This window comes from Oncorhynchus mykiss, chromosome 28 (assembly GCF_013265735.2).
Source record: "Oncorhynchus mykiss isolate Arlee chromosome 28, USDA_OmykA_1.1, whole genome shotgun sequence".
NCBI classification, from domain to species: domain Eukaryota; kingdom Metazoa; phylum Chordata; class Actinopteri; order Salmoniformes; family Salmonidae; genus Oncorhynchus; species Oncorhynchus mykiss.
This window is the reverse complement of record NC_048592.1, coordinates 35,722,268-35,746,336: the sequence shown is the minus strand read 5'-3', so window position 1 is coordinate 35,746,336 and position 24,069 is coordinate 35,722,268. Positions and strand designations below refer to the sequence as shown.

The 24,069-nt window shown below is 46.5% G+C and overlaps 1 protein-coding gene across 3 annotated transcripts in view; it reads left to right on the top strand.

Annotated features, from left to right (window-relative positions):
• LOC110508241 (activated CDC42 kinase 1) overlaps nt 1-24,069 on the top strand; it is a 116,485-nt gene that overhangs the window by 34,064 nt on the left and 58,352 nt on the right. The window contains exon 1 of one of the 3 annotated variants that reach the window (XM_036966282.1): nt 9,221-10,027. The exons of the other annotated variants lie outside the window; for them this stretch is intronic. Within the exon in view, the coding sequence (XP_036822177.1) occupies nt 9,953-10,027 (75 nt within the window). The 5' untranslated portion in view covers nt 9,221-9,952. Of the gene's footprint in view, nt 1-9,220; nt 10,028-24,069 lie in introns of those variants that run through there. 3 annotated transcript variants of the gene reach the window in all.

Genomic DNA, 24,069 nt, shown 5'->3' with positions numbered 1-24,069 from the left:
GTTGAGCGTTCCTACAGCATTTCCTTCCAGAAACCGTGAGAAAGTTGTCCGGCTGCGGGGACTGTGCGAGGGGATTTATACTACTATCTGTACTTACTGGTGGCACAGACGTCGTTTCATCCTTTCCTACACTGAAATTACCCTTGCCTAACGATTGCGTCTGAAGCTGGGCTTGTAGCACAGCTATCCTCGCCGTAAGGCGATCGTTCTCCTGTATATTATGAGTACAGCGACTGCAATTAGAAGGCATCATGTTAATGTTACTACTTAGCTTCGGCTGTTGGAGGTCCTGACGAACCACGTCCAGATAAAGCGTCCGGAGTGAAAAAAACTTGAGTAAGGGGAAAAAACAAAAATATAAACCGTAATTAAAAAGTAAAAACCGTAAAGTTGTCAGGTAGCAAAGTAAGGTTGGCAACAAAACGCACAGCAACACGTAAACAAGTCTGCAAGTTGTGACCGGTGACACAGCTTCTGTGTTTGTTTTTATGACCTGGCTCTTCTCTCTCTCCCTCCTCACTCAGCTCCTTGCTCTGTGCATGGATATGCCACACAGCTGTCTGGAAGCTCGCAGTATATTGGCTTTATTCATGACTGGGCCATACCTCACAGACTCACAGCGTTCAGCCAGGGGTGCAAGCTGATTGGCTGAAGGCGATACGCAACATCTGGGAATAACATTCCTAGGCCTTAGCCACGTGGTGGTAAATGGTGTTTCAGAAAGAAATATACACTTGACTTTTTTTTCATTTTTTTCACCTTCTCACCATTAAATCTAGGAGGAAATTGAAGCCTTTGCAGCCTGAATGTGTAATGTGCTAACCGACAGCCGGGGGACACAAGTGTATTACCGGCTGCGCACATCAAGCCCAGACGATAGTGGAGAATCCATAAAGCCCACTAGCGGTTGCCCAGGCTAGTACCTGGCCTAGATAAGCATGTTGTTTGTGAAACGGTGTCTTTTAAATCAGAGAGGAATAAGGCGACGTATGAATGTGTTATCTACATGAGGTAAGAAAACTAGAAACACTATTTTCATGCCACTTTGATACAGCTATGACCGGAAGTGACTTCTTTGTAGCAGGTTAGGAGAACTTACGCAGCAGGTTAGGACAGTTAACATAGTAAGTTAGGAGACTGAGGTTAAGGTTAGGAAAAGGGTTACGGTTAGCGAAAATGCTCTCCTAACCTGCTATGAAATTACTTTCGGTCGTAGCTGTATCGAAGTGGCGTGAAAACAGTGTGTCCGGTAAGATAACATGTAATGTAACATCTAATTAGGGTTACCTGGAAACACTGACCAACACTTTGGTTCCTACCCTGGCTTATTTATTTGTCATGTCAAACAATGTATTCAAGGTGCTTCCCACTATATTCCAACTATAGTGTTACAATAATCATTCAATTTCCATGATTCCAACAGTTCACCAATTCACAAGGCCTAGATAGAAATCTATGAAAATGTATTTTTTGTTTGAAGTTGGATTGAACAGTATACAACGATCAGAATGGAGAAAGCCCCATTGCAATCACTTAGAACAGTATGTGTTGCCACTCCAGGGTCATGAGTTACTCATAAAGCATTTTAAGAAATGTATTATTCAAAAACATAAAATGCTATCATACTGTCAAAAATGTGAAAAATATTGTGATAGTACAGACCAGCTGGCGCTATCACAGCACCACGGGTGTTTCTACCCTATAATCTCTACTGGTTGCACCTACAGGTGAAGTCGGAAGTTTGTGGAGTGGTTGAAAAACAAGTTTTAATGACTCCCACCTATGTGTATGTAAACTTCCGACTTCAACTGTACCTCTAGGGTTTCTACTCAAATCTCTGCTGGTTGCACCCACCTCTAGGGTTTCTACCCTATAACCTCTACTGGTTGCACCTACCTCTAGGGGTTCTACCCTATAATCTCTACTGGTTGCACCTACCTCTAGGGTTTCTACCCTGTAAACTCTGCTGGTTGCAACTACTGTACCTCTAGGGTTTCTACCCTATAATCTCTACTGGTTGCACCTACCTCTAGGGTTTCTGCCCTATAATCTCTGCTGGTTGCACCTACCTCTAGGGTTTCTACCCTGTAAACTCTGCTGGTTGCAACTACTGTACCTCTAGGGTTTCTGCCCTATAATCTCTGCTGGTTGCACCTACCTCTAGGGTTTCTACCCTATAACCTCTACTGGTTGCACCTACCTCTAGGGTTTCTACCGTATAATCTCTACTGGTTGCACCTACCTCCTAGGGTTTCTACCCTATAACCTCTACTGGTTGCACCTACTGTACCTCTAGGATTTCTACCCTATAATCTCTACTGGTTGCACCTACTGTACCTCTAGGGTTTCTACCGTATAATCTCTACTGGTTGCACCTACCTCTAGGGTTTCTACCCTATAATCTCTGCTGGTTGCACCTACCTCTAGGTGCCTCTAGAGTAGAAATGACACATTAAGACTTTGGCAGTATCACTTTATCACCTCCCTTTCTCTCCCAGTATTACCGTCAGTACTACCTCCCTTTCTCTCCCAGTATTACCATCAGTACTACCTCCCTTTCTCTCCCAGTATTACCGTCAGTACTACCTCCCTTTCTCTCCCAGTATTACCATCAGTACTACCTCCCTTTCTCTCCCAGTATTACCATCAGTACTACCTCCCTTTCTCTCCCAGTATTACCATCAGTACTACCTCCCTTTCTCTTCCGAGAAAGCTATTTTTCTTTGTAAACTGCAATGACCTGTGTCTTTAGCCCAGTTAGCTTCTGTTAACAATCCATAGTGTGATTCATATAGTAGACTGTCTTGTGATCTCAACCTCAAGGATGAAGTCATCCACTAAGTCAACAGCAGGTCATCTTTGACTGGAAGAGGTGACACACACACACACACACACACACACACACACACACACACACTCACACACACAGATAATTTATTCAGTGATTAGTGGTTACTGTTCTAAAGCCATCTTGGTACTCCCCCACCAACATCATCAGATTTTGGGAGCTATAGAAAAGCATTTATTAATTCATACTTTGAAATTATTTTATGTGAGCTAAACATAAAAATGTAAAAAAATATATTCAGTAATTCCTGAAAGTATAATTTTTGGAAAGTCCTAATGTTACTGCCCCAGTATTTTATATTTATGAAATACATGTCGTTGAAACATTTAATTGAAATACTCCCAATATGGCCGACCGGTGTCTTCAAAGCCTCTCATTAGCCAATACATAGCACCAGCAATCTAGAGTTTATACACTGTGCATACAAAGGTATTTGGATACCCCTTCATTATAGTGGATTCGGCTATATCAAATGTTATTTGTCACATGCCGTTCAAGAATGCTGTTCAAGAAATAGAGTTAAGAAAATATTGACAAAATAAACTAAAACAAAATTAAACACCATAAAATAACTATACAGGCAGTACCGGTACCGAGTCAACAGTTTAGACTAAGTCATTTGTACATGTAGGTAGGGGTAAAATGACTATACATAGATGATTAACAGCGATTAGCAGCAGTGTAAAAACAAAGGGGGGGGGGGGGGGGGGGGGTTATGAATTTAAATAGTCTGGGTGGCCATTTGATTAATTGTTCAGCAATCTTATGGCTTGGGGGTAGAAGCTGCTATGGAGCCTTTTGGACCTATACGAAGATAGTTTGTTGACGATGTGGAACCCAAGGAACTTGAAACTCTCGACCCGTTCCACTACCGCCCCATCGATGTGAGTGGGTAGTGTTCGGCCCTCCTTTCCCTGTAGTCCACAAACAGCTCCTTTGTCTTGCTCATGTTGTTGTCATGGTACCACATTGCCAGATCTCTGATCTCCTCCCTATAGGCCGTCTTATCGTTGTTGGTGATCAGGCCTACCACTGTTGTGTCGTCACCAGACTTAATGATGGTGTTGGAGTCGTACTTGGCCACGCAGTCGTGGGTGAACAGGGAGTACAGGAGGGGACTAAGCATGCACCCCTGAGGGGCCCACGTGTTGAGGATCGGCGTGGCAGGTGTGTTGTTACCTACCCTTACCACCTGGGGAAAGCCTGTCATGAAGTCCAGGATCCAGTTGCAGAGGGAAGTGTTTAGTTGTAGTCAATGAACAGCATTCTCACATACAGTGCCTTGTGAAAGTATTCGGCCCCCTTGAACTTTGCGACCTTTTGCCACATTTCAGGCTTCAAACATAAAGATATAAAACTGTATTTTTTTGTGAAGAATCAACAACAAGTGGGACACAATCATGAAGTGGAACGACATTTATTGGATATTTCAAACTTTTTTAACAAATCAAAAACTGAAAAATTGGGCGTGCAAAATTATTCAGCCCCTTTACTTTCAGTGCAGCAAACTCTCTCCAGAAGTTCAGTGAGGATCTCTGAATGATCCAATGTTGACCTAAATGACTAATGATGATAAATACAATCCACCTGTGTGTAATCAAGTCTCCGTATAAATGCACCTGCACTGTGAGAGTCTCAGAGGTCCGTTAAAAGCGCAGAGAGCATCATGAAGAACAAGGAACACACCAGGCAGGTCCGAGATACTGTTGTGAAGAAGTTTAAAGCCGGATTTGGATACAAAAAGATTTCCCAAGCTTTAAACATCCCAATGAGCACTGTGCAAGCGATAATATTGAAATGGAAGGAGTATCAGACCACTGCAAATCTACCAAGACCTGGCCGTCCCTCTAAACTTTCAGCTCATACAAGGAGAAGACTGATCAGAGATGCAGCCAAGAGGCCCATGATCACTCTGGATGAACTGCAGAGATCTACAGCTGAGGTGGGAGACTCTGTCCATAGGACAATAATCAGTCGTATATTACACAAATCTGGCCTTTATGGAAGAGTGGAAGACTGGGAGACACCAAACATGTGGAAGAAGGTGCTCTGGTCAGATGAAACCAAAATTGAACTTTTTGGCAACAATGCAAAACGTTATGTTTGGCGTAAAAGCAACACAGCTGAACACACCATCCCCACTGTCAAACATGGTGGTGGCAGCATCATGGTTTGGGCCTGCTTTTCTTCAGCAGGGACAGGGAAGATGGTTAAAATTGATGGGAAGATGGATGGAGCCAAATACAGGACCATTCTGGAAGAAAACCTGATGGAGTCTGCAAAAGACCTGAGACTGGGACGGAGATTTGTCTTCCAACAAGACAATGATCCAAAACATAAAGCAAAATCTACAATGGAATGGTTCAAAAATAAACATATCCAGGTGTTAGAATGGCCAAGTCAAAGTCCAGACCTGAATCCAATCAAGAATCTTGATGTGGAAAGAACTGAAAACTGCTGTTCACAAATGCTCTCCATCCAACCTCACTGAGCTCGAGCTGTTTTGCAAGGAGGAATGGGAAAAAATGTCAGTCTCTCGATGTGCAAAACTGATAGACATACCCCAAGCGACTTACAGCTGTAATCGCAGCAAAAGGTGGCGCTACAAAGTATTAACTTAAGGGGGCTGAATAATTTTGCACGCCCAATTTTTCAGTTTTTGATTTGTTAAAAAAGTTTGAAATATCCAATAAATGTCGTTCCACTTCATGATTGTGTCCCACTTGTTGTTGATTCTTCACAAAAAAATACAGTTTTATATCTTTATGTTTGAAGCCTGAAATGTGGCAAAAGGTCGCAAAGTTCAAGGGGGCCGAATACTTTCGCAAGGCACTGTATCTCCAATTCCACATCCCAACCCTCAGCCCATCCCATCTATCTCTGTTGGCCACCCTCAGCCCATCTATCTGTGTTGGCCACCCTCAGCCCATCCCATCTATCTCTGTTGGCCCCCCTCAGCCCATCCCATCTATCTCTGTTGGCCACCCTCAGCCCATCTATCTGTGTTGGCCACCCTCAGCCCATCCCATCTATCTCTGTTGGCCCCCCTCAGCCCATCCCATCTATTTCTGTTGGCCACCCTCAGCCCATCCCATCTATCTCTGTTGGCCCACCTCAGCCCATCCCATCTATCTCTGTTGGCCACCCTCAGCCCATCCCATCTATCTCTGCTGGTCACACTCAGCCCATCCCATCTATCTCTGTTGGACACCCTCAGCCCATCCCATCTATCTCTGCTGGTCACCCTCAGCCCATCCCATCTATCTCTGTTGGCCACCCTCAGCCCATCCCATCTATCTGTGTTGGCCACCCTCAGCCCATCCCATCTATCTCTGTTGGCCCCCCTCAGCCCATCCCATCTATCTCTGTTGGCCACCCTCAGCCCATACCATCTATCTCTGTTGGCCCCCCTCAGCCCATTCCATCTATCTCTGTTGGCCACCCTCAGCCAGCCCATCTATCTCTGTTGGCCACCCTCAGCCAGCCCATCTATCTCTGCTGGTCACCCTCAGCCCATCCCATCTATCTCTGTTGGCCACCCTCAGACCATCCCATCTATCTCTGTTGGCCACCCTCAGCCCATACCATCTATCTCTGTTGGCCCCCCTCAGCCCATTCCATCTATCTCTGTTGGCCACCCTCAGCCAGCCCATCTATCTCTGTTGGCCACCCTCAGCCAGCCCATCTATCTCTGCTGGTCACCCTCAGCCCATCCCATCTATCTGTGTTGGCCACCCTCAGCCCATCCCATCTATCTCTGTTGGCCCCCCTCAGCCCATCCCATCTATCTCTGTTGGCCACCCTCAGCCCATACCATCTATCTCTGTTGGCCCCCCTCAGCCCATTCCATCTATCTCTGTTGGCCACCCTCAGCCAGCCCATCTATCTCTGCTGGTCACTCTCAGCCCATCCCATCTATCTCTGTTGGCCACCCTCAGACCATCCCATCTATCTCTGCTGACCACCCTCAGCCCATCCCATCTATCTCTGTTGGCCACCCTCTTCGGGTTTCTATGCAACACATATCTTTCAACTATGCTGTGATGTTACAGTTTCGATCTATCTAATCAAATAGAATCCACAGATTGCGAATTGAAGATAAATACTTTTACTAAGAGTATTAGTGTATTATTAATGGACTGACCCGGTCTCTCCAGATCTCCTAACAGTACTATTTCTAGGGTCAATTTTAGATCAATGTTATGCATTTTCAGCCATTCCTGAACCTGAGACCAGAAGCAGGCTACCTGAGGGCAACACCAAAATAAATGGTCTATTGATTCTGTATCCTCACAACAAAATCTGCAGAGCTTCGATGATTTTATGCCCCAAATATTAAACATTTTGTTGGTGGCAAGAATTCTATCTAATAATTGAATCTTGAATCTTGCGTTGTTTAATATATCAACTATATCAATATACCATGGAATCGGTACGTCCAACATCTCTTCCCAACATTTAGGAATGTGATTGTTACGCAACAGGACATTTCATCTGAGCTGCCCTCACACTGAATTCAGCTGCTGAGAGGGGGTGGGCGCTAGACTACCACACTGCAGGGACAGGACAACAAAGCCTCTCGTTCAGGAAAAGGTAAGAGAAGGAGAGGAAGTCACGTAGCAAGGGGTGAAGAGTCGGCAGGTTGTCGTTCTTAACTGTGTGTCTTTAGCCTTCATTCTGGACCTGGTTGGACCTGCTTTCTTTACCTTGACAAACAACTTGTGGAATAAAATCCTGTTTGTTATTTTTAAGTTGTAATTGATTATATATCGACCCCCAGATCCTACATGAAGGGGTTGATTTGAATTTGGGGCATTCCTCTAGTCCCAAGTCTGTAACACTGTGTTGTTGTGTGAATCGTTTTAGAATCGCTTCGCCTAGATTTATTCTTAAACAGACAAAGCCCCAAGCATCATTAAATGGTAGGGAAATCAATGAATCATCGTCATTTTGCCCAAGAATTTGATTTTATTTGTATCACAAGAAAACGCAACAGCAATAATGTGTATGTGTGTGTGTGTGTGTGTGTGTGTGTGTGTGTGTGTGTGTGTGTGTGTGTGTGTGTGTGTGTGTGTGTGTGTGTGTGTGTGTGTGTGTGTGTGTGTGTGTGTGTGTGTGTGTGTGTGTGTCTCTGTGTGTGTGTGTCTCTGTGTGTGTGTGTGTGTGTGTGTGTGTCTGTGTGTGTGTCTCTGTGTGTGTGTGTGTGTGTGTCTCTGTGTGTGTGTGTGTGTGTGTGTCTCTGTGTGTGTGTGTCTCTCTGTGTGTGTGTGTGTGTCTCTGTGTGTGTGTCTCTGTGTCTGTGTGTGTGTGTGTGTGTCTGTGCCCGCTGTGCAGGGCCAGGAGGGAACAGATTTAGCAGTGGAGGTGGAGAAGGGATGAGAGCATTAAGCCTGATAAGCGGGTTGCGAATAACAGGCCCCAGGAACGGGACTGCACTAGACCGGCCAAAACCGTTAAGAGACAGAGAGAGAGATGGAGAGAGAAAGATAGAGTTAACAACCTCAGTGCTACCGTTATTGAGATCAAATGCTAATGCCTTGGTCAGTACCATCGAGACCATGACTCTATTGTCATGGTTAGATTGTGGACAGAGAATCAGGAGGCCGGCAGATTAAACAGTTTCTGCCTCTCTTGTTCTGTCGTTTATTCGTTCGTTCTCTCTCTCTACTCCCCCTTTCATCCAGATGTCAGCTCAGCTAGCCTCCAGATGGGGGGGGGCATCCCCTCCCATAGCAGAGTGGTGCTTTCTACACACACACACACACACACACACACACACACAAACACACGCACACCGCCCAGCGTGGCTGTGTTTTTCTCCCTCCTATATGGCAGGATTAGTGATCCACATTAATGCCTGTCTCCGCCCCTGTCGGCCTCCTGCCACGTCATTGGCTGCTCCTCTCAGGACCACCGCTGATTGTAGATCCCCGTGGCGACGACCGGGGAGGGGGGGTTCCACTCTCGCTGTGGCAATGGGGAGGCGACCACTCATCAAATCGCCGACCAGCTGGAGCAAAATAATAATAATTGGGAGAAAAATAAGCATTGTGATGGAAAGAGACGACAACAACAACAACAACAAGGGATTAACCGTGGGCTCCAACTGAGCAATCAGGAAGTCTGTTTAAAACTGCACCAAAAAACACACACCCAGTTTCTCTCTCCCTCTCCTCAGTGCTAAGCTGCTGGTCAGAGTGGACAGCTGTTCAAAAACTAGGAGGATGGAGATGCATACAAAATGAAAAATAGCCCTCGGGACTCGGGTGAAAGACGCATTCTACATCCTCTTGTTTTTCAATGCCGCCTTCCTGTATTTGTTTTGAAGATGAGGCAATAAGGTAAGCCGGACATAGGGATGCTGTGAAAATAGAACGACTGAGCGAGAAGAGGGAGAACTAGTGCAGCATGCGTCAGCTCTGAGGCATTGACCAATGAACAAGCAGCGTGCGACAGAAAGAGAGAGGGAGACGGACGGTGACAGCCTGTGATGCGAGGAGGAAAGCGAGAGAGCGAAGAGCAGGACTGGAAGGTCATTTAGAAGAGATGGAAATAAACGAGGATCCGCCACCCTTTGACGACACCTGTCTACAAGGCTATCCTCAACACCAATCAACAACATAGCTGGACTCCTGCTACATCCACATATAGGGGAAACCCTCCACAGAACCTGACTCAACCTGCCAACCAGCCAATACATTCCCAGAGGAATGTTCATTGTGAAGAGGACAATCCTACCGCTCCTGTCCTTTTCTTAGTGTACCTAATCAAAAAAACTTGGTCACTTGTTATGGCTGGCTGACCACAACATCCCCTTTTTGAATGAAACCCAAGAACTGTCTACAGAAAAGAAGAAGGGGATATCTTTGACTGCTACGACGAGGAATAGCCTGTCTGTTGTTCGCCAGAACACACACTGGATTGGTGATTCTCAGCCCAAGGTGGACCAGGAAACCACTGGACTGAGGCTATTGGAGAGATGGCTGACTGACGGTGTTGGACTTTGCCATGGGAGAGATGGCTGACTGACTGACTGACTGACTGACTGACGGTGTTGGACTTTGCCATGGGAGAGATGACTGACTGACGGTGTTGGACTTTGCCATGGGAGAGATGGCTGAGTACCAGCGACTGGATGAGACATCGGACTACCAGCGACTGCCCAGCGTTGACGAGGAGGTAGTTCACTTCACACCCACACCGATCATGGAGCGATGGTCACTTTGTTTTCTGACAACACTGCTGCCTAATTACTCATCAGTAGAGAACACGAGGCCTTCATTATGACATGGCAGGAAGTGTGTGTGTGTTTTCAAGTCCTGTATTCTATTACTTATGAGTCATTATTTGGATTGTAGGTGAAAGTATTGTAAGTATTTCAAGTCGACTGATTTTAAAGAAATGCTTTCAGATCTCTGTTCATGTGATAGTATCTTGTTGAAGTCTAGTGCTTTTGTATTTAACCCTGAATATAAAGAACGCCACCAGGCTAATGTATCGTGTGTGTGTGTGTGTGTGTGTGTTCCAGGTACCCATCTGGCAGTATAGTTGTTGTCATCTACCATTCATTCAACAGATGCAGTGATTGTGGCTAGGCTAGGCTAGGCTATGCATAGCTATATTTTTTGTGTCTATCTGTTATGGTCTGTGTGTCTGCTCAACCCTTCAGATCATGACTGTCACTTTTTCTCTGTCTCGCACACACACACACACACACACACACACACACACACACACACAGCCCACGTTATTGAATGCGGAACCATGAGGTCATTGATGAAGTGCTGCTGAATGACTTTTGTGTTGGGACGCACCCACACCCTCCTCTGTACCCTCTCTCTCCATCCATCCCTCTCTCCTTTTCTTTCCCTCCTTTCTCACTAGTGTGATATGCAGTCATTAGAGGGTTGTCTGTCTCTCTGAGGAGGTAGCCATGTCTCTGTGCTGACAGAGTAGCCTGTTCTGTTAGGTCAGGGGAGGTGGTAGCCATGTCTCTGTGCTGACAGAGTAGCCTGTTCTGTTAGATCAGGGAAGGTGGTAGCCATGTCTCTGTGCTGACAGAGTAGTCTGTTCTGTTAGGTCAGGGGAGGAGGTAGCCATGTCTCTGTGCTGACAGAGTAGCCTGTTCTGTTAGGTCAGGGGAGGAGGTAGCCATGTCTCTGTGCTGACAGAGTAGTCTGTTCTGTTAGGTCAGGGGAGGAGGTAGCCATGTCTCTGTGCTGACAGAGTAGTCTGTTCTGTTAGGTCAGGGGAGGAGGTAGCCATGTCTCTGTGCTGACAGAGTAGCCTGTTCTGTTAGGTCAGGGGAGGAGGTAGCCATGTCTCTGTGCTGACAGAGTAGTCTGTTCTGTTAGGTCAGGGGAGGAGGTAGCCATGTCTCTGTGCTGACAGAGTAGCCTGTTCTGTTAGGTCAGGGGAGGAGGTAGCCATGTCTCTGTGCTGACAGAGTAGCCTGTTCTGTTAGGTCAGGGGAGGAGGTAGCCATGTCTCTGTGCTGACAGAGTAGCCTGTTCTGTTAGGTCAGGGGAGGAGGTAGCCATGTCTCTGTGCTGACAGAGTCAGGTTTTTCATCTCCTGTACATTACCCAGCGTGTGTTTTGTCTTTATTCTTCTCTTTCTTGTAGGTATGTCCAGTCCTGTAGTGTACAGTCCAGTCCTGTAGTGTACAGTCCAGTCCATTATACTACAGTCCAGTCCAGTCCACTACAGTCCAGTCCACTACACTACACTACAGTCCACTACACTACAGTGCACTACAGTCCAGTCCACTATACTACAGTCCACTACACTACACTACAGTCCACTACAGTCCACTACACTACAGTGCACTACAGTCCAGTCCACTATACTACAGTCTAGTCCACTATACTACAGTCCAGTCCACTATACTACAGTCCACTACACTACAGTGCACTACAGTCCAGTCCACCATACTACAGTCCAGTCCACTATACTACAGTCCAGTCCACTATACTACAGTCCACTACACTACAGTGCACTACAGTCCAGTCCACCATACTACAGTCCAGTCCACTATACTTCAGTCCAGTCCACTATTCTACAGTCCAGTCCACTATACTACAGTCCAGTCCACTATACTACAGTACACTACAGTCCAGTCCACTATACTACAGTCCAGTCCACTATACTACAGTCCAGTACACTACACTCCAGTACACTACACTTCAGTCCAGTATACTACACTACAGTCCACTACACTAGGTCCACTACACTACACTACAGTCCACTACACTACATTCCAGTCCATTCCACTACACTACATTCCAGTCCACTACAGTCCAGTCCACTACATTTCAGTCCAGTCCACGACATACTTTGCAAAGAAGCCAGGTGTGTGTGTATGTTCTGTGACCAGTATGTTGGTCCTCTGGTGTGTATGAATGTGTGTGGCCTTGGGTTGACGTTGCAGTTTTCTGAGCAGCGAAGGTGATTCGGGGGATGCAGGGCTGCTCACACAGTTGCAGCTTTCTGCTTTCTGCAGCATTTCTCTCCCCTTACACAGCAGGCTGCTGTTACCTCATGAACTGGAGAGGGAGAGAGGGAGGGAGAGAGGGATGGAGTGGGAGAGAGGGATATAGAGAGAGGGGAGGGTGGAGAGGGGGAGAGAGAGGAGGTTGGGGAGAGAGATGAGGTTGGGGAGAGAGAGAGGGGAAGGTGGGTGGGAAGAGGTAGGGAAGGGAGGGTGGATGGGAAGAGGGAGGGAGGGGAGGGTGGATGGGAAGAGGGAGGGAGGGGAGGGTGGATGGGAAGAGGGAGGGAGGGGAGGGTGGATGGGAAGAGGGAGGGAGGGAGGGAGGGAGGGAGGGAGGGAGGGAGGGAGGGAGGGAGGGAGGGAGGGTGGATGGGAAGAGGGAGGGAGGGAGGGTGGGTGGGAAGAGGGAGGGTGGGAAGAGTGAGGGAGAGAGGGGAGGGTGGGAGAGAGAGGGGAGGGTGAGAAGAGGAAGGGAGGGAGGGAGAGAGCGAGGGATGTAGGGAGAGAGCGAGGGATGTAGGGGGAGAGAGGGTGAAGGATGTAGGGTGATGGAAGGATGGAGAGATGGGAAGGATGGAGAGATGGAGAGAGAGCGATGGAGAGGGAGAGAGAGAGAGGGAAAGAGAGAGATGGAGAGAGAGACATGGAAAGAGAGAGATGGAGAGAGAGAGATGGAAAGAGAGCGATGGAGAGAGAGCGATGGAGAGAGAGAGGTGGAGAGAGAGCGATGGAGAGAGAGAGGTGGAGAGAGAGAGAGGGAAAGAGAGAGATGGAGAGAGAGACATGGAAAGAGAGAGATGGAGAGAGAGAGATGGAAAGAGAGCGATGGAGAGAGAGAGGTGGAGAGAGAGAGAGGGAGAGAGAGAGGTGGAGAGAGAGAGAGGGAAAGAGAGAGATGGAGAGAGAGTTGTTTTCTTTTGAACAGGTACTGTATATGAATGAACCTAGCTATAAATAATGAATCACTGAAGCTCTCAGCTTTTCTCCCCCAGGAGGGTTGTGTGGAGATCACTTGGCTGGCTGGTTGACTGGCTGGCTGGCTGACTGGCTGGTTGACTGGCTGTTTGGCTGGGCATTATTTGCAGCCTACTGTTTTGTCCTCCAAGCCCCAACAACTATGTCTTGTTTACACCAGTGATCCCTCTCTCCAGCATACTGCGCTATGTGCGCCATTCGTTTTCCTCTGGCTAAAAAAAACATTGAATTATGGAAAAAATACTGTCAAACTCTCAATACTCTGCAGCACAATTTTTCTCTGACTTTGTTTATGCGAAGGCGGTGATTGATTGTGCTAAGTAACATTTTTGCAACATTGTTTCTTATTGGACAAGGTCAGTTGTTTCACCATTTTTTTATTTCATTTTGTGCCAACTGAACATTACCCAGTTCTCTGCCACAGTGCTGGTCAGGGATGGAAGGACAGGAGGGGGGGGGTGATTATGCAGTAAGTCAAGCCCCTTGCTTAAAGTGGCATTGAAAAAGGGGACTCATAGGCGCTGTGATGTGTGGCATTAGGTTGGGAGTCCCACTCTCTGCCAAAGCTCCATCAATCCCCTTGTGCTGGGGACAGTAAAAGGCCACAGTTTTGTCACAATATAACACAGGTTTTGAGGGAGCATGCACTTGGCATGCTGACTGCAGGAATGTCCACCAGAGCTGTAGCCAGATAATTGAATGTTGATTTCACTACCATAAGCCGCCTCCAACGTTGTTTTAGAGAATTTGGCAGTACGTCCAACCGGCCTCACAACCACAGACCACTTGAATGGCGTTGTGTGGGCGAGCAGTTTGCTGATGTCAGCGTTATGAACAGGGTGCCCCATGGTGACAGTGGGGTTCTGAAATGGGCAGGCATAAGCTACGGACAATGAACACACAGTAGTGCATGGGTAAAATCACCGGGGAAACCAATCAAAAAATGTTGCTCTACGACCCCCCCACAAGCTTTATGGGACTCGTCTGAATTTGCTACCGCCGATGTGCCAACTTCTGTCTGTAGTGTTTGAACTCGTGATGTGCTCTTCGCAAACTATCCGTTCTTTTTCAAACGACTCATTTTACTAACTCGAGAGTTATGATTCGTTTTTCTGAGTGACTTGTTAATTTTAGTTGTTTGTTTGACCTGCTTGTGCTGGCCGCAATGAGTCCTGCAGCAGGACTAATACACTCTCCTCCGGCTCAGCGGCTCCAGAGAAGTGCTCTGACCACCAACTGTCTGTCATATGTTCCCACCATGCACCAACTAACTGTCTGTCATATGTTCCCACCATGCACCAACTGTCTGTCATATGTTCCCACCATGCACCAACTGTCTGTCATATGTTCCCACCATGCACCAACTGTCTGTCATATGTTCCCACCATGCACCAACTGTCTGTCATATGTTCCCACCATGCACCAACTGTCTGTCATATGATCCCACCATGCACCAACTGTCTGTCATATGTTCCCACCATGCACCAACTGTCTGTCATATGTTCCCACCATGCACCAACTGTCTGTCATATGTTCCCACCATGCACCAACTGTCTGTCATATGATCCCACCATGCACCAACTGTCTGTCATATGTTCCCACCATGCACCAACTGTCTGTCATATGTTCCCACCATGCACCAACTGTCTGTCATATGTTCCCACCATGCACCAACTGTCTGTCATATGTTCCCACCATGCACCAACTGTCTGTCATATGTTCCCACCATGCACCAACTGTCTGTCATATGTTCCCACCATGCACCAACTGTCTGTCATATGTTCCCACCATGCACCAACTGTCTGTCATATGTTCCCACCATGCACCAACTGTCTGTCATATGTTCCCACCATGCACCAACTGTCTGTCATATGATCCCACCATGCACCAACTGTCTGTCATATGATCCCACCATGCACCAACTGTCTGTCATATGATCCCACCATGCACCAACTGTCTGTCATATGATCCCACCATGCACCAACTGTCTGTCATATGATCCCACCATGCACCAACTGTCTGTCATATGTTCCCACCATGCACCAACTGTCTGTCATATGATCCCACCATGCACCAACTGTCTGTCATATGATCCCACCATGCACCAACTGTCTGTCATATGATCCCACCATGCACCAACTGTCTGTCATATGATCCCACCATGCACCAACTGTCTGTCATATGTTCCCACCATGCACCAACTGTCTGTCATATCTGACATAAGGTAAATAGATCAGGGTCATAGAGAAGAAAACTCCATGTTTAGGACTGATGATTGATCACATGGTGGAAGAATAAATTCAATGAATTGATTATTGAATGTTATGATTAAAAGAGCTTTGTAGAACTAAAACATGCACAGTCTCTGGTCAACAAACTCAAACTGGAGAAAGAATCGTTTGAGACGGTGCAGTTCACGAACGATATTGTGCTTTTCACCCTTACAGCAGTCAAGCACCTCAAATGCCACACCTAGACCTCGTTTCGAATGTATCAAGAAATAATCGTATTTATATGTTTAGCAATTAAACAAAATTTACATTTTTAAAGCACACGTCTACAAGACTGAGTCACAAATGGCAGCTCCAATAAGCCTCCTATGGTGAACAAGAGGCTTGTAGAATCATGACTCTTGAGTTTTCAGTTCATCGCTAGGGGGTCCTGCATGCTCTGGTATTACTGAATCAAATGAATGGAATCAGTCGAAAGATTCGTTCTTTTAACTGAACGAGTCAAAAAAGATCTGAGTCAGTAAAAAGACTTCCCATCACTAGTCAGAAACGGTCTGGCCTACACACTAATATGACCCCACCAGAGTCAAAAAAGATCTGAGTCAGTAAAAAAGACTTCCCATCTCTTGTCAGAAACGGTCTGGCCTACAAACTAATATGACCCCACCAGAGTCAAAAAAGATCTGAGTCAGTAAAAAGACTTCCCATCACTAGTCAGAAACGGTCTGGCCTACAAACTAATATGACCCCACCATTGGGGAAGGAAAGCTCTCTTTGTCCTGTCATGATGATCAGGAGCCAGATGCAGGACATCCGCTCGCTCTCTTACGAGCTGTGAATCCACAACACAAAGAATTCCATCTATTTTAATGAACACAACAAGGACATGTCACTTTCAGTGTGAGTACCAGTTTGGAATGAAAACTTATTGAAAATATATGAGACCAACTAACCAACAAGAACTATCAAGGAAACATCGCGGGATGTTTTGGCTCCCCTGTTGTGTTTCTTCGACCCAGAGAAGATGGAGAAAAGTGTAGATGGAGTCTGACCCTCCTCTCCAACGGCTGTCATCACCCCAATGTTCCAGAAACATTGCAAAAACATTCCATTCGCGTTAGCCGAGCAGTATCGCTAAACGGCACCGGCTGGATCCTCCTCGGACATTCCTCCTTTAACTAGTGCTGGTGAAAAAGCAAACAGCCTGCCATTGAAGGGGAGAAAAGCAGCTGGTTTGGATTTATTTATAGTCTGCACAGATAACATTTTTTGAGGGTTAGCAGGCAGGAAATACAGCCAACATCAAATAAAGAACATACTGTCGGCCCGAAAGCCGTGAGGGAATAGAGAGACTGTAGGGAGGAATGAATGAGAGAGGAAGAGAGAGGCAGAGGAAGAGAGCAGAAGAGAGAGGGAGATGGGTGCTGGGTTAGACAGACAGGGTGTAAATGTGGTGGGGACAGCAAACAAGTGGGGGGAGAGAGGCAAGAGAAGGGCTGACTATATCAGAGGGAGAGAGGGGAGGAGAGAGTCATTGAGCGAGGGGGTGAGAGATTCAGTCAGAGAGCTGTAAGAGTTATTAAAGTAGATGGTAACAAGAGAGAGTAGCAGCAGTGTAAAAGACGTGGGGGGGGGGGGGGGGGGGCGTGGCAATCCAAATAGTCTGTGTAGCCATTTCATTACATGTTCAGGAGTCTTATGGCTTGGGGATAGAAACTGTTTAGAAGCCTCTTGGACATAGACTTGGCGCTCCGGTACCGCTTGCCGTGCGGTAGCAGAGAGAACAGTCTATGACTAGGGTGGCTGGGGTCTTTGACAATTTTTAGGGCCTTCCTGATATAGAGGTCCTGGATGGCAGGAGGCTCGGCCCCAGTGATGTACAGGTGCCTAGAGCCTTGCGGTCGGAGGCCAAGCAGTTTCCATACCAGGCAGTGATGGTGCAGCTGTAGAACCTTTTGAGGATCTGAGGACCCATGCCAAATCTTTTCATTCTCCTGAGGGGGAATAGGTTTTGTCGTGCCCTCTTCACAATTGTCTTGGTGTGCTTGGACCATGTTAGTTTGTTGGTGATGTGGACACCAAGGAACTTGAAGCTCTCAACCTGCTCCACTGCAGCCCCGTTGATGGGAATGGAGGTGTGCTCGGTCCTCCTTTTCCTGTAGTCCACAATCATCTCCTTTGTCTTGATCAAGTTGAGGGAGAGGTTGTTGTCATTGCACCACACGGCCAGGCCTCTGACCTCCTCCCTATAGGCTGCCTCATCGTTGTCTGTGATCAGGCCAACCACTGTTGTGTCATCGGCACAATCGTGCCTGGCCGTGTTGGAATCGTGCCTGGCCGTGCAGTCCTGAGTGAACAGGGAGTACAGGAGGGGACTCAGCACGCACCCCTGAGGGGCCCCTCTGTTGAGGAACAGCATAGAGGATGTGTTGTTACCTACCCTTACCACCTGGGGGCGGCCCATCAGGAAGTCCAGGATCCAGTTGCAGAGGGAGGTGTTTAGTCCCAGGGTCCTTAGCTTATTGATGAGCTTTGAGAGCACTATGGTGTTGAACGCTGAGCTGTAGTCAATGAACAGCATTCTCACATAGGTGTTCCTTTTGTCCAGGTGTGAAAGGGCAGTGTGGAGTGCAATAAAGATGGCATCATCTGTGGATCTGTTGGGGCAGTATGCAAAATGGGAATGGGTCTAGGGTTTCTGGGATGATGGTGTTGATGTGAGCCATGACCAGCCTTTCAAAGCACTTCATGGCTACAGACGTGAGTGCTACGGATCGGTAGTCATTTAGGCAGGTTACCTTAGTGTTCTTGGGCACAGGCACTATGGTGGTCTGCTTAAAACATGTAGGTATTACAGACTCGGACAGGGAGATGTTGAAAATGTCAGCGAAGACACTTGCCAGTTGGTCCGCTCATGCTCTGAGTACACGTCCTCGTAATCCGTCTGGCCCCGGTTCCTTGTGAATGTTGACCTGTGTGTTCTAGTGGGTCTGGGCAGGTGTGATGTAGTTAATGGAGATGGGGGTGTGTTCTAGTGGGTCTGGGCAGGTGTGATGTAGTTAATGGAGATGGAGGTGTGTTCTAGTGGGTCTGGGCAGGTGTGATGTAGTTAATGGAGATGGAGGTGTGTTCTAGTGGGTCTGGGCAGGTGTGATGTAGTTAATGGAGATGGGGGTGTGCTCTAGTAGGTCTGGGCAGGTGTGATGTAGTTCATGGAGATGAGCTGTGTTCTAGTGGGTCTGGGCAGGTGTGATGTAGTTAATGGAGATGGGGGTGTGTTCTAGTGGGTCTGGGCAGGTGTGATGTAGTTAATGGAGATGGAGGTGTGTTCTAGTGGGTCTGGGCAGGTGTGATGTAGTTAATGGAGATGGGGGTGTGTTCTAGTGGGTCTGGGCAGGTGTGATGTAGTTAATGGAGATGGGGGTGTGTTCTAGTGGGTCTGGGCAGGTGTGATGTAGTTAATGGAGATGGGGGTGTGTTCTAGTGGGTCTGGGCAGGTGTGATATAGTTGATGTTTGTATGTGTATGTTTTGTATTGTTTATAACATATAAAACTAAATAGAAAGGAATGTAGTATGGTAACATGCTGCACATGACATCAGACTTTCACAGCACCTTACTGGTTTTGGCTGACAGATGTTTGGTAGTTGTCCTATCCCTCCCTGCCAATTGGGAAAATGTAGAAAATGTTTTTCTGACTAAATGAGGTAAATGCTGTAAATTTAAGTGGACTTTATGTATTTTGAAAGATGAGACGTTAAGGATTATGATTTCATACAAGACAGCAAACAACACCCGGGAGTCCAAATGTGCCCGTCACATTTCCATATCATTAAACTCATGTCATTTACATTGCCAATGTTCCTGATCACTATGTTTGATGTACAGTTACAAGATGACATGGTGTCATACCCTGGGTCATTCTATATATAGCAGAATATACTCAGGTCTCCTTTCTATCCGCACCAAAATTACAATCTGTTTCCATTGAATTGTGAAAAGCCTAACACTGTAAGATCATATTTTTTTATAACTTAGCTAGTCTTGTTGGCAATAGAAAAAAGCTTTCAAATGATACCCGGCTGACCCAGAGTGTGATTTTATAATGGACCGTTTTTGGATTGCGTAAACAACAGTAATTGTGTAACGGCGGGGGATGCAGGTTTGTGTTCTTAACTAAACAACTACAAGTGTGCTTGCTCTAGTTCCTCAACTGCACTGCTAGGAAAGAGCGCTCAAAAAAACACCTTTATAGTTGAAGACTCTTCTTTGAGTCATAAAAGTGCATTGAAAATGCACACTTTAGGGAGGTGTGTGTGTGTGTGTGTGTGTGGCCACTTGGAGACACCAGTTAGTCCTCTGCCTCAACCTCTTGTCATTCTCTTATGTTGCACCTACAACACATTGTCCAGGAATATTGTCATCATGTTACTCAAAGTATCCAGAGGATTTTCAGATGTCGTTAATGTGGCAGTGAATGTAAAATACAGATCAAATCAACAGTGCAATGTTTGGATTCAGTCTCGTCAGGTGAACTCTTGTCCTCAAATTTGGTCTAATCCTTTTCCCATAATTGCCAAACTTTCCCCTTTCAATTGTTACCATGTTTATGCATGTACTTTTCATATTCCTTCTGTAAGAAACATTTCAATGTATCCCTATCCATGTAGTTATAGGGCAATTCCCACCAGTTTAAAGGGTTGAGATCCTAACATACTGTAAGTAGGGGGTGCACAGGAAACGAGTTCTCCATCCTGCAGTTCAATCTGACCTCAAATCTGAACTCAAATGTTCCTTCAGCCGAATACCATGGAGCCTCTGTCCTCGACACGGAGCACTTCCTTGTCCGTCTTCGAGAGGGAGGGAGGGAGGACAGGGAGAGAACATGGGGTAGAGGGAGGTAGGAAAGGGAGAGAACATGGGGTAGAGGGAGGGAGGACAGGGAGAGAACATGGGGTAGAGGGAGGGAGGACAGGGAGAGAACATGGGGTAGAGGGAGGGAGGACAGGGAGAGAACATGGGGTAGAGGGAGGGAGGACAGGGAGAGAACATGGGGTAGAGGGAGGGAGGTAGGAAAGGGAGAGAACATGGGGTAGAGGGAGGGAGGTAGGAAAGGGAGAGAACATGGGGTAGAGGGAGGTAGGAAAGGGAGAGAACATGGGGTAGAGGGAGGGAGGGAGGACAGGGAGAGAACATGGGGTAGAGGGAGGGAGGGAGGTAGGAAAGGGAGAGAACATGGGGTAGAGGGAGGGAGGACAGGGAGAGAACATGGGGTAGAGGGAGGGAGGTAGGACAGGGAGATAACATGGGGTAGAGGGAGGGAGGTAGGAAAGGGAGAGAACATGGGGTAGAGGGAGGGAGGTAGGACAGGGAGAGAACATGGGGTAGAGGGAGGGAGGACAGGGAGAGAACATGGGGTAGAGGGAGGGAGGTAGGACAGGGAGAGAACATGGGGTAGAGGGAGGGAGGTAGGAAAGGGAGAGAACATGGGGTAGAGGGAGATGGAAAGGAGAGAAAAAGAGGGTGGAAGAAAAGTGAAACAGGCAGAGAGACTGAAAGGGAGAAAGAAGAACGAGGGGTAAACGAGGCAGAGGGGGAATACCAGGAATCACCAAGCTGACTGAGCCAAGCCATCCAGCAAGTGAGAAAAAGGAGAGGCAGGAGAGAGAGGGAGGAGAGAGAGGCAGGAGAGAGAGGCAGGAGAGAGAGGGAGGAGAGAGAGGCAGGAGAGAGAGGCAGGAGAGAGAGGCAGGAGAGAGAGGGAGGAGAGAGAGGGAGGAGAGAGAGGCAGGAGAGAGAAGGGGGAGAGAGAGGGAGGAGAGGCAGGAGAGAGAGGGAGGAGAGAGAGGCAGGAGAGAGAGAGAGGAGAGAGAGGCAGGAGAGAGAGGGAGGAGAGAGAGTCCGAGACAGAATTATTTGCCAGCTTTGCTCAAAACAGAAGGAATAGATCGTCCTTCCAGTGCACACACTGATGTGCACCACAAGCAAATACACAAACTCACTCACTAAAATACCATACCACACATACAGATACACTCTGTGAGTCATCACGCCGCGGTCCTCCACTTTTCGCTCTGCCCGACCTGGCAGCTCTGAGTGAATCTAGGCGAAAACCAAGTCGCTGCTATTTTTAGCCCCACGATGGTGGGGATGGATAAACGAATGGACAGGAGCTGGGCACACGGAGGAGGGTAGAGAAGAGGGCAGGAACTGGGCAGCATTGGGCTATACCTCAGCCAACTTCGCAAAGCTGCTAGAGAAACTGACACAGTAACAATTCCTCTGGAGTTATCCTTCTCACAAATTAACAGTTCCTCTGGATTTATCCTTCTCACAAATTAACAGTTCCTCTGGATTTATCCTTCTCACAAATTAACAGTTCCTCTGGATTTATCCTTCTCACAAATTAACAGTTCCTCTGGATTTATCCTTCTCACAAATTAACAGTTCCTCTGGATTTATCCTTCTCATTTGACCATTTGTTAGGTTTCTTTAGATTGTTCCTGTGTTATGTCCCGTGATGGAATGTAGCCTGGCTACAAGAGCTCTTGAAGTTTTCCTTTTCCCAGGATTGGGAACGGGGTCGTTGGAGCGCTCTCTCAGCGTTCCCTCTCCGGGGAATCTTGTTGCTCTGATACTGTCAAGCCACAGAAGCAGGTGTCTCTGAAGATTTAAAAAAAATACTCTCTCTCACACAGAATTCGGGATGCGGCGTTTCGACAAGCTCATAATGTCGTTCCCTTTCCTGGCACACTTCCATGTGTACAGAGTAAGCCTACTCGTTTCGTCTCGTTGACAAGTTGTTACGGTGATGTCATTGAATGAATAGGTATGGTGGTGGCTGGTCTGGCAATAACACCATAAGTAAAGTACTTCTGTCAAGGTGGAGGAATTTCGGTGAAGATTAGGTTCTTCAAATGAAAGACTTGTGGGTCGCCTATGCTTGAATGGATCTATCCTATGCCCAAAATGTACACATCTCACATGTTGCTCAACCTGTCCACACCCACTAACCTTTTTGATATGTAAGATCACTTAACATTTCTAAGCCAGATTTCAGTTGCAATCATGTTTTTAGTTCGAAGCCAGACAACCGTTGGTTTCCTCCTGGAATTCGTTCATATTCTGAACGTAGGTTGGTCTCACTGCTCACAGTGTTACGGATAGTAGCTCATATCCCGCTGAAGGTCTTATTGAGGATACGTTGTTTACATGCAGCGTTGATATCCGGCTCATGAGTATCCCTGTAGCCATGAATAAACAGAATATTTAGAATGTAAGTATATGGGTTAAATGGAATAGTTAGTGAAATATGGACACTAACTGTTGGTCTATATATAACCTCTCACATGTAATATAATACTAACTGTAGGTCTATAACCCCTCACATGTACGATAATATTAATGCCTGCAGAATTATGCATGTCTTGCAGTGAAATTATACAACAAATACAATATTGCCTCGGGAACTGGAGTGGAGAAATATGATTTCTTTCTTTCAGGATCTCTTGAGAAAATATGAATGTGATGTGTTATCTTTGACACTGTTCTGCAAACAGACAGTATTCCAACCACGTAAAATAAATGCCCAAGACATACTAAAGTCTTTTCAGAAACCTGTTTCATTGTTTGTTTTTTATAATATGGCCTACCAGATGTTAGAAATTATAATATGGCCTACCAGATGTCAGACATTATAATATGGCCTACCAGATGTCAGAAATTAAAATATGGCCTACCAGATGTCAGACATTATAATATGGCCTACCAGATGTCAGAAATTAAAATATGGCCTACCAGATGTTAGAAATTATAATATGGCCTACCAGATGTCAGAAATTAAAATATGGCCTACCAGATGTTAGAAATTATAATATGGCCTACCAGATGTTAGAAATTATAATATGGCCTACCAGGTTTAAAAAGGCTTCTGAAGTTTTTAATTTCCATTTTGAAATAATTTCCACATAAAACATCCCATTTCCTGTTGCTGCAGGATTATTTTCCTGCTGTAGAAAACTGGCTCAAATGTAAGATCCTACATGTGTACTTTGTAATACTCATCCATTCCATTTCAACAACACAGCTCAGCATCGTGTGGCTTTTCTTCAAACACCTGATTTTAGATAATGAAGGTATCAAGTCAGCTCTTTGCTGAGCTAGGACACCCAGTAGCTTTCTACAACTACACTGTTTTGCATCATGGCTACAATGTAAATTCAGTAGACCTTTTGACCTTTTAAAAAGAGACCTCTGACAGTACGTCATGAGTGGAATTCAGACAAAAAAAGGCACTTTGGGGTTGTGGTCTTTTGCTTCACGAATTCTCTAGGTTTAATGTTGAGTTTTTTTCCCCCTGAAATGAGACCCATAACCTTTAGACTGAGCATGGGTGAGTCAGTTGAGCCCACTGCGTTCTACTCAAGGGTTCTAGAAGTGGACCAAGCCCAGTTCTACTCAGGGATTCTAGAAGTGGACCAAGCCCAGTTCTACTCAGGGGTTCTAGAAGTATACCAAGCCCA